Consider the following 14,794-nt stretch of genomic DNA (forward strand, 5'->3'; position numbering starts at 1 on the left):
AGGGGCCTCTAGTGTGTGGGAGTCTTTCCTCCTTCACGGCTCCCTCCCGCTGGCGTAGGTCCCGTCCCTATTCTTTTGTCCCTGTTTATTCTTTTTTCTTTTGCCCTACCCAGATATGTGGGGAGTTTCTTGCCTTTTTGGAGGTCTGAGGTCTTCTGCCAGCGTTCGGTGGGTGTTCTATAGGAGAAGTTCCACGTGTAGATGTATTTCTGATGTCTCTGTGAGGAGGAAGGAGATCTCCGCGTCTTACTCTTCCGCCATCTTTAAGCCGTCTCTCGGTCCTCCAACATTTAGAGGTAGGGAATATGAGGAGAAACCAGCAATGAAGACTGAAAAGAAGGGTTCAGTGATATTGCAGGGAAACCAGGAGAGTATGGTGTCCTGGAAGCCAAGGGAAAAAAGATTTTCAAGCAGGAGGAAGTAATCAACCGTGCCACCTTAAGTCAAGTAAAACAAAGACTGAGAATTGGTCACTGGAAAGCAGTGAAATGGTCACTAGTGACCTCAACAAGAGTTGTTTTGATGGGGGTGGTGGTGGGAAAAACCTGTTGAATTGAGTTCAACACAGAACAGGGGGAGGTATGGAGGAATGAATGGGCAGCACTATGGATAACTCTCTCGAAGGTATATAACACATGGTTGCAGAAAACCACTTTGTTTTCTAGTTAAATACAAGAGATTACTCACCTTGTTCTCCTTTCCCCTCAAAATCTCCCCCAAAATGACAAAAAAAAAAAAATGACAGGTATTAAACAACCAGGACAAAGCATAAAAGAGAAGTCAACAATGTTTTTTTGTTTGTTTGTTTTTGTTTTTTGGCCACACCGCGCAGCATGTGGGATCTTAGCTCCCCAATCAGGGATCAAACCTACACCCCCTACATTGGAAGCATGCAGTCTTAACCACTGGACCACCAGGGAAGTCCCAAGAGAAGACAACAATGAATGAGACTTTCAGAAGCAGTAAGAAAGCAAATGGATGTGAGGTAACTGACTTAGCAGAGGGGATGAAATTATACCAAAGACTGGGATTCTGACAACTAAGACTGTTTACACTGCAGAACTCTTGAAAGGCTCAGCACTTTGAAAGCATTAGGCACCACTCCTTTTAGCCGGGTACAGTATATAGAAACTAGGCAAATAAAAAAGCAAGGCAATGTCAACACCAGGGAAACCAGAGAGTTACATAAGAAATGAACAACAGAGAAGAAAGAAACAATATTTACATGGTCACAATAATGCAAACATTTTCACTGACTTGACTAAAAGTTAAAATAATATTAGGAAGATAGGTAAGAGGAAGTGTGGGATAGTTGTGTACGGTAGCCAAATCCTCCATGGCAGCGGGTGGGAAGGAGAGGGTAATAGATAACCTCTAAAGTTGGTAAGCCAAAATAGTGAGATGACCACATTATTTAGAAATAAGAAGATAAAAACAGATTAGCAAGGAGTTAAATGTGGCTCATTCTGGGATCAGGACTCTGGAGTGAGGCAGGTGACTACTTTATTTCCTTATGTGTTTTTAATCACAATTTGATTTTTTAAAACCATGTGATTATTAGTTTGATAGTTAAACATGTAACTGAATGGATAAAACATACATAGGAAGTAAGGATAAATAGTAACCTCAGACAAGTTATTTGTTCTACTAGGCAAATATTCAAAATAAAAAATTAACTGGAATAGGGCTTCCCTGGTGGCGCAGTGGTTGAGAGTCCGCCTGCCGATGCAGGAGACACGGGTTCGTGCCCTGGTCCGGGAAGATCCCACATGCCGCGGAGCAACTAAGCCTGTGAGCCATGGCCGCTAGGCCTGCGCGTCCGGAGCCTGTGCTCCGCAACAGGAGAGGCCACAACAGTGAGAGGCCCGCATACCGCAAAAAAAAAAAAAAAAATTAACTGGAATAAAAAACTCCAAGCAATAGCAACAAGTGAAAGAATAGGGGCAGGGAGACAATAGAAAAACTGTCTGCAGAAAGCAGGGAGAACGATAGTATGCCAACATTCTTGTGTTACTGTAAGACTCCAACACTGATAACTTTAAACGCTGGTAGAGAAAAATAATCATAATTATGGGTTAGAAGTAACCACGAGAATAAAAATAGAATGCACAGCTTCCAAACCTACAGAAAGAAATCTGATCTATAAAAAAAAAAGAAACAGAAAGCATGCTAAGTACAAACTTATAGTAAGGTAGCAAAAATATAAGAAGTAGCAACTGATAAAACCATGAGAATATATCAACTGGAGATTTTTAAATATATTTCTCTTAGAAACAGCAAAGAGCCCCCCCCAAAAGCAAATATGAAGAAAAATTTAAAATATACATTCACTTTAACATACTGTTCAATCTAATAATTCCCTACTCCATTTTTTCACATGGACGTATTTCTCTAGAATAACACTGGTGCCTCTTTCTCCCTCCTTCTCTCCCTATTTTACTAACAGCTTGTTAGGGAAGGAGTGATTTAGCTGATTGGTGAGTTTGGAAGGAGAAACTATACACATGCAGTTTTCCATTCTCTCTCTACTCTCATTGGAGCTGCCTGCCTACCTACAGTTAAAGTGCTTTCTGTTCTGTTTTCCTGACCATTCTGTAAGTTTGGTGGGTCACTCTACCTGAGACTGGATAGAAAGTTTAATTTAGGGAAATATTAGCAAATCGTATGTCAGGCGTTCCAAACTACCTTTAACACAAAGTTTACCGACAACAAGCCCTCCCTATCTGCTCAAAGTCTTCAATCAGCTGTTCAGACTCCTATTCTTAAATATAAGCAGGCAGCCAAAGTTCAGCAGAAACCCGGGGAAAATCTTTATTGTGATAGAGATAAAACATAAACACACACACACACACACACACACACACACACACACACACACACACAGTAACACAGGGGAAAGAAAAGACTATGTAGGAAAATGGAAACTTCAAAACAAAGTAATTTAGGGTGGTCCAGTGGGTAAGACTCCAAGCTACCAATGCAAGGGGCCCAGGTTTGATCCCTGGTCCGGGAACTAGATCCCGCATGCATGCCGCAAGTAAGAAGTCCGCATGCCGCAAGTAAGAAATCCACATGCTGCAACTAAAAGATCCTGCATACTGCAACTAAGACCTGGCGCAGCCGAAATAAACAAATAAATTAAAATAAATTAAAAACAAAGTAATTTACAATCATTAATCCTCGGATGGATTCTACAAGCTTCTAAAGAGGAAAACAAACACAAAAACAAAATAGGGCACATATAAAGGATCAAGAATCAGAACAGCTTCAGCCTTCTCAGTGGCCACAATGGAAACTAGAGACAAGAGAGAGATGCCTTCAAATTTTTAAAGAAAAACAACTGCAAACTTGGAATTCTATATCCATACTGTTATTCAAATTGAGATTAGAATTAAAGACATTTTCAGACATTCAAGGACCCACACTTTACCTCCCATGCAGTCTTTCTCAGGAAGCTACTAGATGTGCTTTACCTCTCCAAGAGAGTAAACCAAGAAAGAGGCAAATGTAGGGTACAGAAATAAGAAAGATCATAGGACTCCTCAGGAAAATACAGAACCCAGGGTAATTGTGCACCAGGCAAAGAGAGCAGCCAGTTCAGATTTGTGCAGAATGACTCAAGACTTCAACTGATGTTTTCTTATGCTATACCTTATTTTTAAGAAATCTGACAGTGCCTGGGTGAGCCTGGCCTAGGTTATTTGCTGTACTTGGCTTGCGAGACCATGTGCTGATGGTCTAGCTCTTTCCTTCTGCTCCCTGGATCTTTTGAGAACACACAAGTGTTCTGCTTTGACCTACTCCTGAGCGCTGAAGGATAGCCATAGGGATACTTAAAAGCGGAAAAGCCTAAGCAGCCCACTCCTCCTGTGTAACAGGCAGTATCCAGCTCTAGGAGCTGGCACATGTTTCAAAATACATAAAATGTGGATAATCCTAGGTTTCCCAATATTTGCTCAGGGCCTTGCCCAATTACTTTCTCCAGAAAAGGCCCTTGTAAAATTTCAGAGACAACGAAGCCAGACTATGACCCAGTGCCTTTTTTCAGCTTATCTTCTGGGACATCTCATCAAACAGTGGCAATTCTGCCTTCTAAATATAGTTACATTTCTGTATGATATCCCACTTTTATATTAATCATCTTCCATGCTCATTTATATGTATATTTTTGATAAAACAAATTATTTCATTGAAAAAAATAACATCAAGTAGGAATGCAAGAATGGTTCAATTCCAGAAAATCAATGTTATACTCTATATTACTATTACTAAAGGTGAAAAATCAAAAGACCATCTAAACAAAGGCACATTTAAATTATCAATAAAAGGGAACTTCTTTTGATAAAGACTAACTAGCATAGAACTCCAGCAAACATCACATTTAATAAAGCAACCCTAGATTCTGAAGTAGAAATAAGATAAAAATGCCAGTGACCACAACTACTGTCAAATACAGACTGGCAACCTGGCTGAAACAATAAAGAGGAAAGAAAGGTATAAGGACTGAAAAGGAAGAAATAAAACTCATTATTTGCATTTGCATTTAGATAGACAACCAAAGAGAATCAATAACTTTAGAACTAAAAAGCGTTCATCAAAGCTGGAAATACAAGATCAACATCAAGTTCAACATATTTCTCTGATCAGAAATAACAGGATACCATTTTCAATGACAACTAAAAGTATGAAGTACCTAGGAATTAGCCAAAAAAACAAATAAAAAACCCATAAACACATGATGTCCAAAATAAATGAAGAAAAAAATTATGTTCACAAATGTGATGATTTGACCTTGTAAAAATGTTAATTCTAAATTAATCTGCAAGTTCAATTCCAAAAAAAATCTCAGCAGCATGTTTTGGGGAACTTGATAAACTGATACTAAAATGTATACATAGAATAAAAATCCACAAACAGCTAAGGTAATTTTAACAAAGTAGGACAAACAGATTCACCTATTAAGACATATTACAAACTTATATTAAAAGTGTTGGGCTTCCCTGGTGGTGCAGTGGTTGAGAGTCCACCTGCCGATGCAGGGGATGCGGGTTTGTGCCCCGGTCCGGGAGGATCCCACATGCCGCGGAGTGGCTGGGCCCGTGAGCCATGGCCGCTGAGCCTGCGCTTCCGGAGCCTGTGCTCTGCAACGGGAGAGGCCACAACAGTGAGAGGCCCACGTATCGCAAAAAAAAAAAAAAAAAAGTGTTGTACTGGGAAAGGAATTGACATTTATCAATAAACAGAACAGAGAGCCCCAAACAGTTCCATGCTCATGGAAACTTGGTATGTAATGAAATGGGAAAATATGGATTTAATAGATGGTGTTAGAAAAACTTACAATTCTACTCTGCATGCCCAGCAGACATTCACACTCACAAGACCCAAAAGGCACCAAGGTCACTTAGCATGCCAGAAAGGTATTGCACAGTAAACACAGCATATAGAGGAGAGCATCCACCTTCGGTAAGCCTCAAATGCCACAGGAACCACTATGGTGTAAAAATCCCTAAAGGTGGATTCCACATCTCCCCAAGGAGGAGCAAGCTTGGTTATCAGTTGTACCTTACTCAGAGAAATCTCAAAGCTTATGCTTTTTACAATTAAAAAATGTTGCTGGGTAAACAGCTGGCATTCCTTATTTATCTTAACTCACTGTTTCAAGGAAATAGTACCAAGGAGAAAGTAAATCCAAGATAATTTTTCTCTAGAGAGAGAGAAGTGGTTTTGTTAATAACACTTTTCCCTTAATGATTAGCTGGAGAAAAAGTTGGATTCATACCTTATACTATACTCCAAAATAAACTCTAATTATATTAAATATAAATGGTAAAACTATAACACTGATAAGAACAAGGCCTAAAAAACACAAACAACTGGGGGCAAAATTTAAAATTTCTATTCCATGAAGGACACCAAAGACAAGAATTAATAAATGACAGGCCTAAGTTATTTCCAACATCTGAACCTGACAAGGAAACATTATTTAGACTATATAAAGAATTTCTTGTACTATAATCCACAAGAAAGAGAAAAGTCTAATAGAAAAATGGGCAAATTGTAAGTATAGGCAATCCATAGCCTGGAAAACCAGAATGACTAAAAAGCATATGCTTAGACTTATTAGTAATCAGATAATGCAGATTAAACAAAATACAATTTCATACATATCAGATTAACAACAATCAGGAAAATATCAAGTACTGCTGAAGATGTAGAGAAAATGAAATCCTCATGTCTTGCTGGTGTAAGTGCAAATTGGTATAACCATTTCCGAGAACAATCCAGCATTACTAACTGAAATTAAATATGCATATACTCAAAACCCCAGCCATTCTACTCTAGGACATATATACCAAAGAAACTATAGGGCAGGGTCATAGGAAGAAATGTACAAGTTTGTAGAAGTGGGAACAGCTGGAAATAACCTAAATATCTATGACTAAAAAAAAAAAAAAAAAAAAAAAAAAAAAATCTATGACTAGAGGAAAAGATAAGCTATGGTATGTGAATACAATAGAATAATATGCAGCAGTCAGAAGCATGCTATATACAGTAACAAGAATAGTTCTTAAAAACCTAATATTTTATAAAAGTTAGAAGCAAAATGAAATTTATACCATAATATCATTTATATAAAATATAAAAGTTATACAAAATAAATATTATATAGTTTTTCAAAGAAATATATCAAAAATTTGGAAGATGGCTTGGAAGGATAAACATTAAATATAGTAGAGAGTGGGGAGTATGGAATTGCAGGCAGGAGATGAAGAAAAACTATTAAGGTAAAATGAAGCAGAACAAAAGTGTAGGTTTTCTAGACCAATGATACTGCTGTCATTAGTAAAGAGTATAATCAATGATTGAGTCAATGCAGAGCACATGAAATCCTTAAAAAAAGAAACAATTTATATGAGGAGAGAAACACAGTTAAGTTAGACTAAAACATTTCTTCATTAAATGTGAAAAACTATCCATAGGGCATAATATAGTAAGTACCCCATAGGATTCGTGAGTTAGCTGACTTTAAAAGAAACAGTTCAGGGCTTCCCTGGTGGCGCAGTGGTTGAGAATCCGCCTGCCGATGCAGGGGACACGGGTTCGTGCCCCGGTCTGGGAAGATCCCACATGCCGCGGAGCGGCTGGGCCCGTGAGCCATGGCCGCTGAGCCTGCGCATCCGGAGCCTGTGCTCCGCAACGGGAGAGGCCACAACAGTGAGGCCCGCATACCACAAAAAAAAAAAAAAAAAAAGAAACAGTTCATTCTCCCAAATAAGATAAGCTAAATAAAAACAACATATAAACATATAATATGAAAGGACACTTAAAGGCAATGCTAAAAAAACAAAATTTCTTTGTGTTGAACAAATATTCCACTGCATTTTTCTAGGCTGTTCTGGTATTCAGCAAAATAATTTAAAATTACATTTTGGGCAAAGTTATAAGTACAAGTGAACTAATTTTAATTTTTAATTATGTGTGAATCTGAAATTTTAGATAGAAATACCTTGTGACATTTTAACAGGATATAAGAATTTTAAATACACATGGAAAAAATTACAAATAAGGAGTTGCCATAATCTCTTACTTTTGACTGTGCTTCATATTTTAAAAAAAGCACTCTCATGTGAGGCAGATGCAGTAGCTATCTCCAATGTTATCAATGAGGAAACTGAAAAATAATCTTACAGTAAGTAGTGGTGTCCAGACTAGAATCTAGGTCTCTGAAAACCTAGATTTGAGGCCTTATTTTTATTTAACTCACCTTCTAGATAATTTTTATATAAATGTAAATTTAATATTTTCTTTAAATCACAAGGAAATAGAGCAGACACATTGGTTTGCAGTAGTTAATATACACAATGATATGAAGAAAAATACAGACTTTTACATTAATTGCAATCCTGCAAAGAGTTAAGTTTGTCTTCAAAAAATGTCAATCAAGTTTAATATATTTTTATTTGTCCAGTAAAAGTAACTTCACAATCTATTAAAAATAAAATTTTAAGTGCATTTAATATCATTCTTTTTTCTACTAAAGAAAGCACAAGATAAAGGACAGCAGTATTCAAGTAAATATATAATTATGACACACTGATAGACTAAATCAAGTACCTAAATGAAATGTTAAAACATGAAAATTTATAGTCCTCTTACCTTTTCCTTTCTACACTACAATCAGAAAAAAATTTTAAATGAAACCTGTTTTCTTGTTGTAACTTGTGATTTATTATTTTATTTAATTGAAAGTGTTTGTTTCAGTTAGTAATTTCTGTAAAGTAGCAGTCCTTAAATAAGTTCCTAAAAATAACAATATTGGAGCCTTAAACATTACATTTAGTCATCTAAAAAAGGTTACAAAATTTCTCTGCTTATTCTAGTCCTAAATTCCTTTTCTAGATTCTTAATAGAAAAGGAATTTTCAGACACAAATAGTTACCAGTCAGATAATATACATTGCAATTTAGCATTCTTAACCAAAAACAAACAAACAAAACATAACCAAAAACACCCTAAGAAAAGTCAATTTTTTTCTTTTTTTGGTCATGCCAAGCAGGCACGTGGGATCTTAGTTCCCCGACCATCAGGGATGGAACCCGTGCCCCCTGCACTGGAAGCTCAGAGTCTTAACCACTGGACCACCAGGGATGTCCCAAGTCAAATTATTTTCGTCATTCATTCTGTACTATACTCTTCTCCCTATACATCTTTAATAGCAATCACAAGTACTATCTTAAAGACCCACCTTTTCTAATCTAAATAGCGCCAACTCAACATTTCACCTCTACTTCACTTTTCGTATTCAATTTAGATGTCTCAACGCCAAATTTAATAATTTATCAAAAATTGTTTCAATAACAAAATTTCCATAAATTACTTTCTAAACAACAAAGCAGAACCTCTAACTGTAGAACACAAATGGAAAATAATATATAAGTAACTTAATCTCCTTAACTTGAAGGTTTGAAGAACCAGGTGTTAGAAAAATATGCCTAAGATAAACAGATTTTACTATCTTATTATTTTTTCTGCACGAGGTCAACATTTGTATTTTAAATGATATATTACTAATTATATTATCTCAAAAGAGAGATTCCCAAGAAGCCTTTAGTAAAATTCTATGTTGATTATACACATACTTCGTTCCTAATGTTTTAGTTTGAACTGTTCTAGAATTACTTGTTGAATATAAAGTCTGTAAGAAGAAAGATAAAAATACTAAATCAAAATCTTTATCAAATAATTCCAAGTTTTCAACAATATATGTAAATATATTTATATTATATATGTAAATATATGCAAATATATACAATACAGGGTATTCTTGTACTCTGTATTCCTGATACTTATTATTTTTGTAGTATGATCACAGCAAGTACATGAATTTTCCAGTTTTGTGGGGCAATAGTCAATGTTCCAAAATTTGTCAAATAGCACTATCATATTCTAAATGGCAATTCAGCATTGTATTTATAGCCTCAGTAGTAAAAACCAAACCTAAAAGAAATGTGTACCCAATGTGACACACTCTCAATGTTTAAAGAACAGCCTGAATATGGAATTTTAAAAAGTTAATTATATTAGGTAGAAGCAGAGAATCTATGAAAAGATTTAAAATCGTTTTTGCTAGAACTGAGTTGGAAACTCAAAGGACTTGAGTCTTGGCTGGAGGAAAACAAAGTAAATCTTTCATGTATGTATTCTGATTCACCCAGGATGAAAACTAATCATACTGTAAAGGGATATGATCATCTGAAGAAATGGAAATAATCTGTAAGAAAGATAAATTATAGCCTCTTTATTAGCAGGGAAAACTATTAGGGCTAAATGTCACCCTGGAACCATTTCCTTCACAATGCTTCTAGTGACTTTTCCAAGATAAATTTTTTTTTAATACAATAAAAGATAAAAGTATCAACTGTCAGTGGGTGAAAACATATTACTACTGCCTAAAGCAAACCCAATACTGGATGTAATACACATCAGAAAATTTTTATTATTCTGTTTAATTAAAGTTGTAGAAAAATTAGCCTTTTTGCCTGTTCTGATATTTATATGTTGTCACTCAACTTCTGAGGATTACAAGTCAATTAATCTAGAATTTTAAAATGCATTAGTGATCCCTACTGTAGCAAACTGTGTATTCTATAGTTCATGAATCTTATTCTTTCAATAAACACAGGGTTTTAAATAAGATGAAAATGATAGTCTCCATAATCTTAAAATCTAGGCAAAACAAATATCCTCATGGTCCAATAACAACTCGTAAAATGTAACCAGGTCACTAGACCAACATACTCGTGTACAACTTTAATAATTTCTAGCAGCAAAACATCTGGAATAGCCATTAACAAATGTTTTCATTGGATTGAAGATTAATTTCTTTGTAAGAAGAAATTTTTTAAAAGTATTGTGAAGTATACTTCAGCTGCAGGTAAACATGAAAGTTATCAAAGATCTTGTTTATCTCCATTTTTCCCAGTGGAATCAAGTGCAACTGGAACCTTATTAGTTTCAACAAAAACAGATTCAAAGGCAGCTTCCTGTTCATCCAAAGAATCAGCAGCTGTTGCTCCTTTAATTAGTGTTGTATTGGTAAAAGACTGTTGCTGCTTGGAAATTTTACTGGATTCCACTGTTTTTCTACCTCTTCTTTTACCAAGAATTTTGACATAATTAGCAGGTATAAGTCCTGTTGTTTGACCATCAAGACTGGCCAGAAGCCAACCACGCACTCTGGGTTGCTGTTCTGATGGAAGAAAAGACAGCCTTGTAATTATCACATACTTTGAGGGTCTAACAGAATATTGATAATAAATAAGTAAAATTTCTGTTACACTTACATAATAAAGTACATAAACAAATAGTGTACATAAATATTCAAAAAATCAAGATGAGTAGGTTTAATTCTAGGATCCCTTCTTATAACCTACACTTGTATATTTACTAAATATTTTTTCAGCCTTGAAGAACATGAAATTTACATCAGTTGGTGCATTCATAGAGTAAAAAGATTCAGTTCTATCAAAAGATGAAAACTGGGCTTCCCTGGTGGTGCAGTGGTTGAGAGTCCGCCTGCCGATGCAGGGGACACGGGTTCGTGCCCTGGTCTGGGAAGATGCCACATGCCGCGGAGCGGCTGGGCCCGTGAGCCATGGCCGCTGAGCCTGCGCGTCCGGAGCCTGTGCTCCGCAACGGGAGAGGCCACAACAGTGAGCGGCCCGCGTACCGCAAAAAAAAAAAAAAAAAAAAAAAAAAGATGAAAATTAACATCAATGTCTTTCATATTTTAAATTGAAATTTAAGGAATGAATATCTCATTACTTCTCAATAGGATAAGTTAGGGGTAAATACAGAAAATAAATATATACATTTAGGTAAGGCATCTTTCTTTATATATTTTTGGCTGAAATATAAAATTCATTCTATATGATTGTGGTGTATAATCCTGAAGGACAGTGAATGTTAATTTTAATCCAAGGTGGGCAAAAATTGAAGACCTCAGTTACCTATAGCCACATAACAAAAAGTTAAGGCAATACTCTAAGCTTAAAGTAGGAAAGATTATTTAAATATTCAATTTTGTATTTTGATATTCTCCCACCTATTTTATCCATGTCTTTAAAAACCTGTTTAACTGTTAAGTTTTAGTTCAACACTATAATTTAGGCACAATATGACATTTTCATGTTTAATACTACTCTATAATAATTTTTTTAAAAAGTTAAATTAACCATGTCTGTGACTGATTTTGTTCTAAATGTCCATACATATTTTACTTGAGCAATGGAGGAAAGCAATGAAGCAAAGCCAAAGTGTTAAAAGGCACTATGAGTTGAAGAATAATCTGAGATATAAAATTTTTCTGGAATATTATAATTTAGTTGAAAGAAACCACATTTGATCTTTATTCTTTAATTAGATTAAAACTAATTATCTGTATTTTCCTCTAACAATAAATCTTAAAAAGAAATAATTCTTTTGAAATCTAAAATAGTAAGTTACTATTTTCACTAGAAGAGAAACATGAATATAATACCTAAAAGCCAGGATTTTTGAAAAGTTACATTTTATTTTATTATTTAAAAATTTTTCTTGGAAGCCTAGGTTTTGTGTGTGAAGAGATGAGGCAGAGATTTAGCAAATTTGATCCAAAATTTTCAATTATTTACACATTAAACTAATGATTTGAACATTGAAGGTATTTTTCCCTTATGTAAAGAGTGACTAACACCAATAAAAGGCTGAAGTTTCCATTAATAGATCACATGGAAATCAGCCAAAGTGGTTAAAAATACAGGTTCTGAAGTCAGATAAACCTAGGTTCATAGTCCAGCTCCAACACACTGGACAATTTACTCATTCTGAATCTCGCTTTCCTCATGTGTAAACCAGAAACAGGATAATAACAGTACTCACTTTATAGCATTATTATAAGGTTTAAATGAAATATGTAAAGTACAGTGCCTTGTACATTTTTCTTTTCTTTTTTTTGGCCACCCCATGGCTTGCAGGATCTTAGGTCCCCAACCAGGGATCGAACCTGGGCCCTTGGCAGTGAGAGCGTGGAGTCCTAACCGCTGGACCACCAGGGAATTCCCCCTAGTACATATTAAGCAGTCTATAAATGACAGCTGTTATTATTGTTACTAGTATCTTTACCAACAAAATGTGACTTTTCATAGCAAACCTGACTCCCCACAAATACACAAAAAATCTTTTTTTTTTGTAAATCCACAAAAATTCTGATCATTACTGGGGAAAGGTGGAGGAAAAGGCCATTCTGTCTGGAGCCATTAAAAACTATTAGTGACCTCGTCTGAAAATTAACCTGAATGCCTATAAATTTCTTGCTGAGGTTCTTTAATACGTCATGACAGTAATTCCTAAATATTCATGTTGAAGTTTCTAAAGTAAACATTATTCAAGTAAAAAAGAAAGCAATACTAGTCCCAGCAATAAAAGACCAATAGGGATGCTCAGATGATGCTAGACAATTACTTTGGTTTATTAGATTTGTTACACTTCGCACTTACCTCATGTTTTGGGGTGGTGATTAAAAGTGTTTTGAGTTTAGAAGAGATTATATAAACAAAATCTTTCCTTATCTCAGTGAAATATTATTGGAACAACTCTGCTGGGACATTTTTCTCCCACTCCCCCAGATTTAGAAGGTCTACATTGACAAAGAGAAATCCTAGTAACTACTTCTGAGTTAACTAATGGTGACCAAGATCCTTTAATGCAGTTTTTAATATTACATTTATAAATTCTAAAAATGCACAGATAATTCCAATTTATTCATGTTTTGTTACCTTTGAGAGCTAAGTTTAGCATATCACCAGCACGGAAAGAAATTTCTTCTTCGGATACAGCAACAAAATCATATTCTGCTCTAGCAACTACATGGTCATCCTCACCACTTGCCCAGTTGGTATTGTCTATAAACCAAATTAAGAATTAAGATGAGGTTAGTAAAACTTAACAAAAAAAGAAGGTATTTCAGTGGCTATGTTTTGCAAACTGTATAAACTTATTTGCCAAGAGAAAAGTCCCCCCCGCAAAGTAAATTCCACAATTAACACTACGTAAAATCAACAATGTTCATTACGATACCTGTTATAAACTTTTTTCTATTCTTTAAGCTCCAAATTCTAGTTCTCTTACTTTAAGCCAGGGGTCAGCAATTTTTTTGTAGAGTAAAAAGATTTTTGATAGTAAATATTTTAGGCTTTGCAGGCCATGAGGCAAAATTGAACACGTTGTGTAGTTTCTTAAAGAGAAAAAAATTTTCCATAAATTTTATGAAAAATTCAAAATATAACAACTGAATTCTTTTTTTGTAATATAGGTCTACTACAAAGAACGGAATCTTTTTGGGATAGGATAATATTTTACTTAATTTGGGGTTCGAAGGTAGTGTTTTCTATCATCAATATCAATTGCAAATATTCATCTGTTAATGCTAATTTGTAATGAGATTTGAGGTATTTCATTTTGAAAATGTTTTTTCACATAGATATGTATTGTCAAATTCTGATATTAATACATTGAACATGTGGTTTTAATTGAGCATATTCATCCTAAGAAGATGAATAGAGTAGAATTCTGTTAAACTCCTTCCATATTAACCTCTTAACATGTCCTTACATTAGATACTAATCACTTCCAAATGAAGACTAAATGGAAACTCCTCAACAACAGTTAAATGGATTTTGAAATATGGACATTTCCTTCGCACTTGCACGGAGGTCCAAAAACACTTCTGAATTGTAGTTTGAGCTTGAAAATTCTATCCGCTGCAAATTTATGTGGGAAGGGAAATCTTGTTTCTTTAACTTTTGACAACCTGGGTGGGGGGTGTATAAAGCAGTGTGACATTACTTGTGATTCAAACAATATTAGTTGTTGTCAAAATAACTTCACTCCAATGTAAGTTTCACAATATAATTGCTATTCTGCCTTATAGTTTTAGGTTGAATTCATTAAGATTACCAAATCTGCAGCAAAAGCTGATTTCCAAAGCCATTAACCATTTTCTAAGAGTGGCTGATGGTGGTTCTTGTTTTTCAGAAAAATTTCAGTCTTGGCCTTGATCCCTCAAAAAGAGTAATAAAACTTAACCACTGATTGCTCAGCCATCTAACTGCTGTTTGGTAGGGCAAGTCAGGATCTTCAGCTTCTACTTCTGACAAAAATTAACAGAACTGACAATAGTTATGTCCACAAGGGTGACTGAAGTTCACCTTTGACATTACTAATTCAGTAACATGATAAATTCAAATATTTTCTG

The 14,794-nt window shown here is 35.1% G+C and overlaps 1 protein-coding gene across 2 annotated transcripts in view; it reads right to left on the reverse strand.

Moving 5' to 3' along the window:
* Nucleotides 1-748: 748 nt before the first annotated feature.
* Nucleotides 749-14,794, reverse strand: part of PEX13 (peroxisomal biogenesis factor 13) — a 43,655-nt gene continuing 29,609 nt past the window's right edge. The window contains exons 3-4 of one of the 2 annotated variants that reach the window (XM_067007556.1): nt 13,317-13,442; nt 749-5,141 (exon numbers count right to left, since the gene is read on the reverse strand). In XM_067007556.1, the coding sequence (XP_066863657.1) occupies nt 4,969-5,141; nt 13,317-13,442 (299 nt within the window). In that variant the 3' untranslated portion in view covers nt 749-4,968. Of the gene's footprint in view, nt 5,142-9,784; nt 10,751-13,316; nt 13,443-14,794 lie in introns of those variants that run through there. The other variant, XM_059079278.2, reaches the window with a different exon arrangement.

The sequence above is a fragment of the Kogia breviceps genome, chromosome 11, assembly GCF_026419965.1.
Source record: "Kogia breviceps isolate mKogBre1 chromosome 11, mKogBre1 haplotype 1, whole genome shotgun sequence".
Taxonomy (NCBI): domain Eukaryota; kingdom Metazoa; phylum Chordata; class Mammalia; order Artiodactyla; family Physeteridae; genus Kogia; species Kogia breviceps.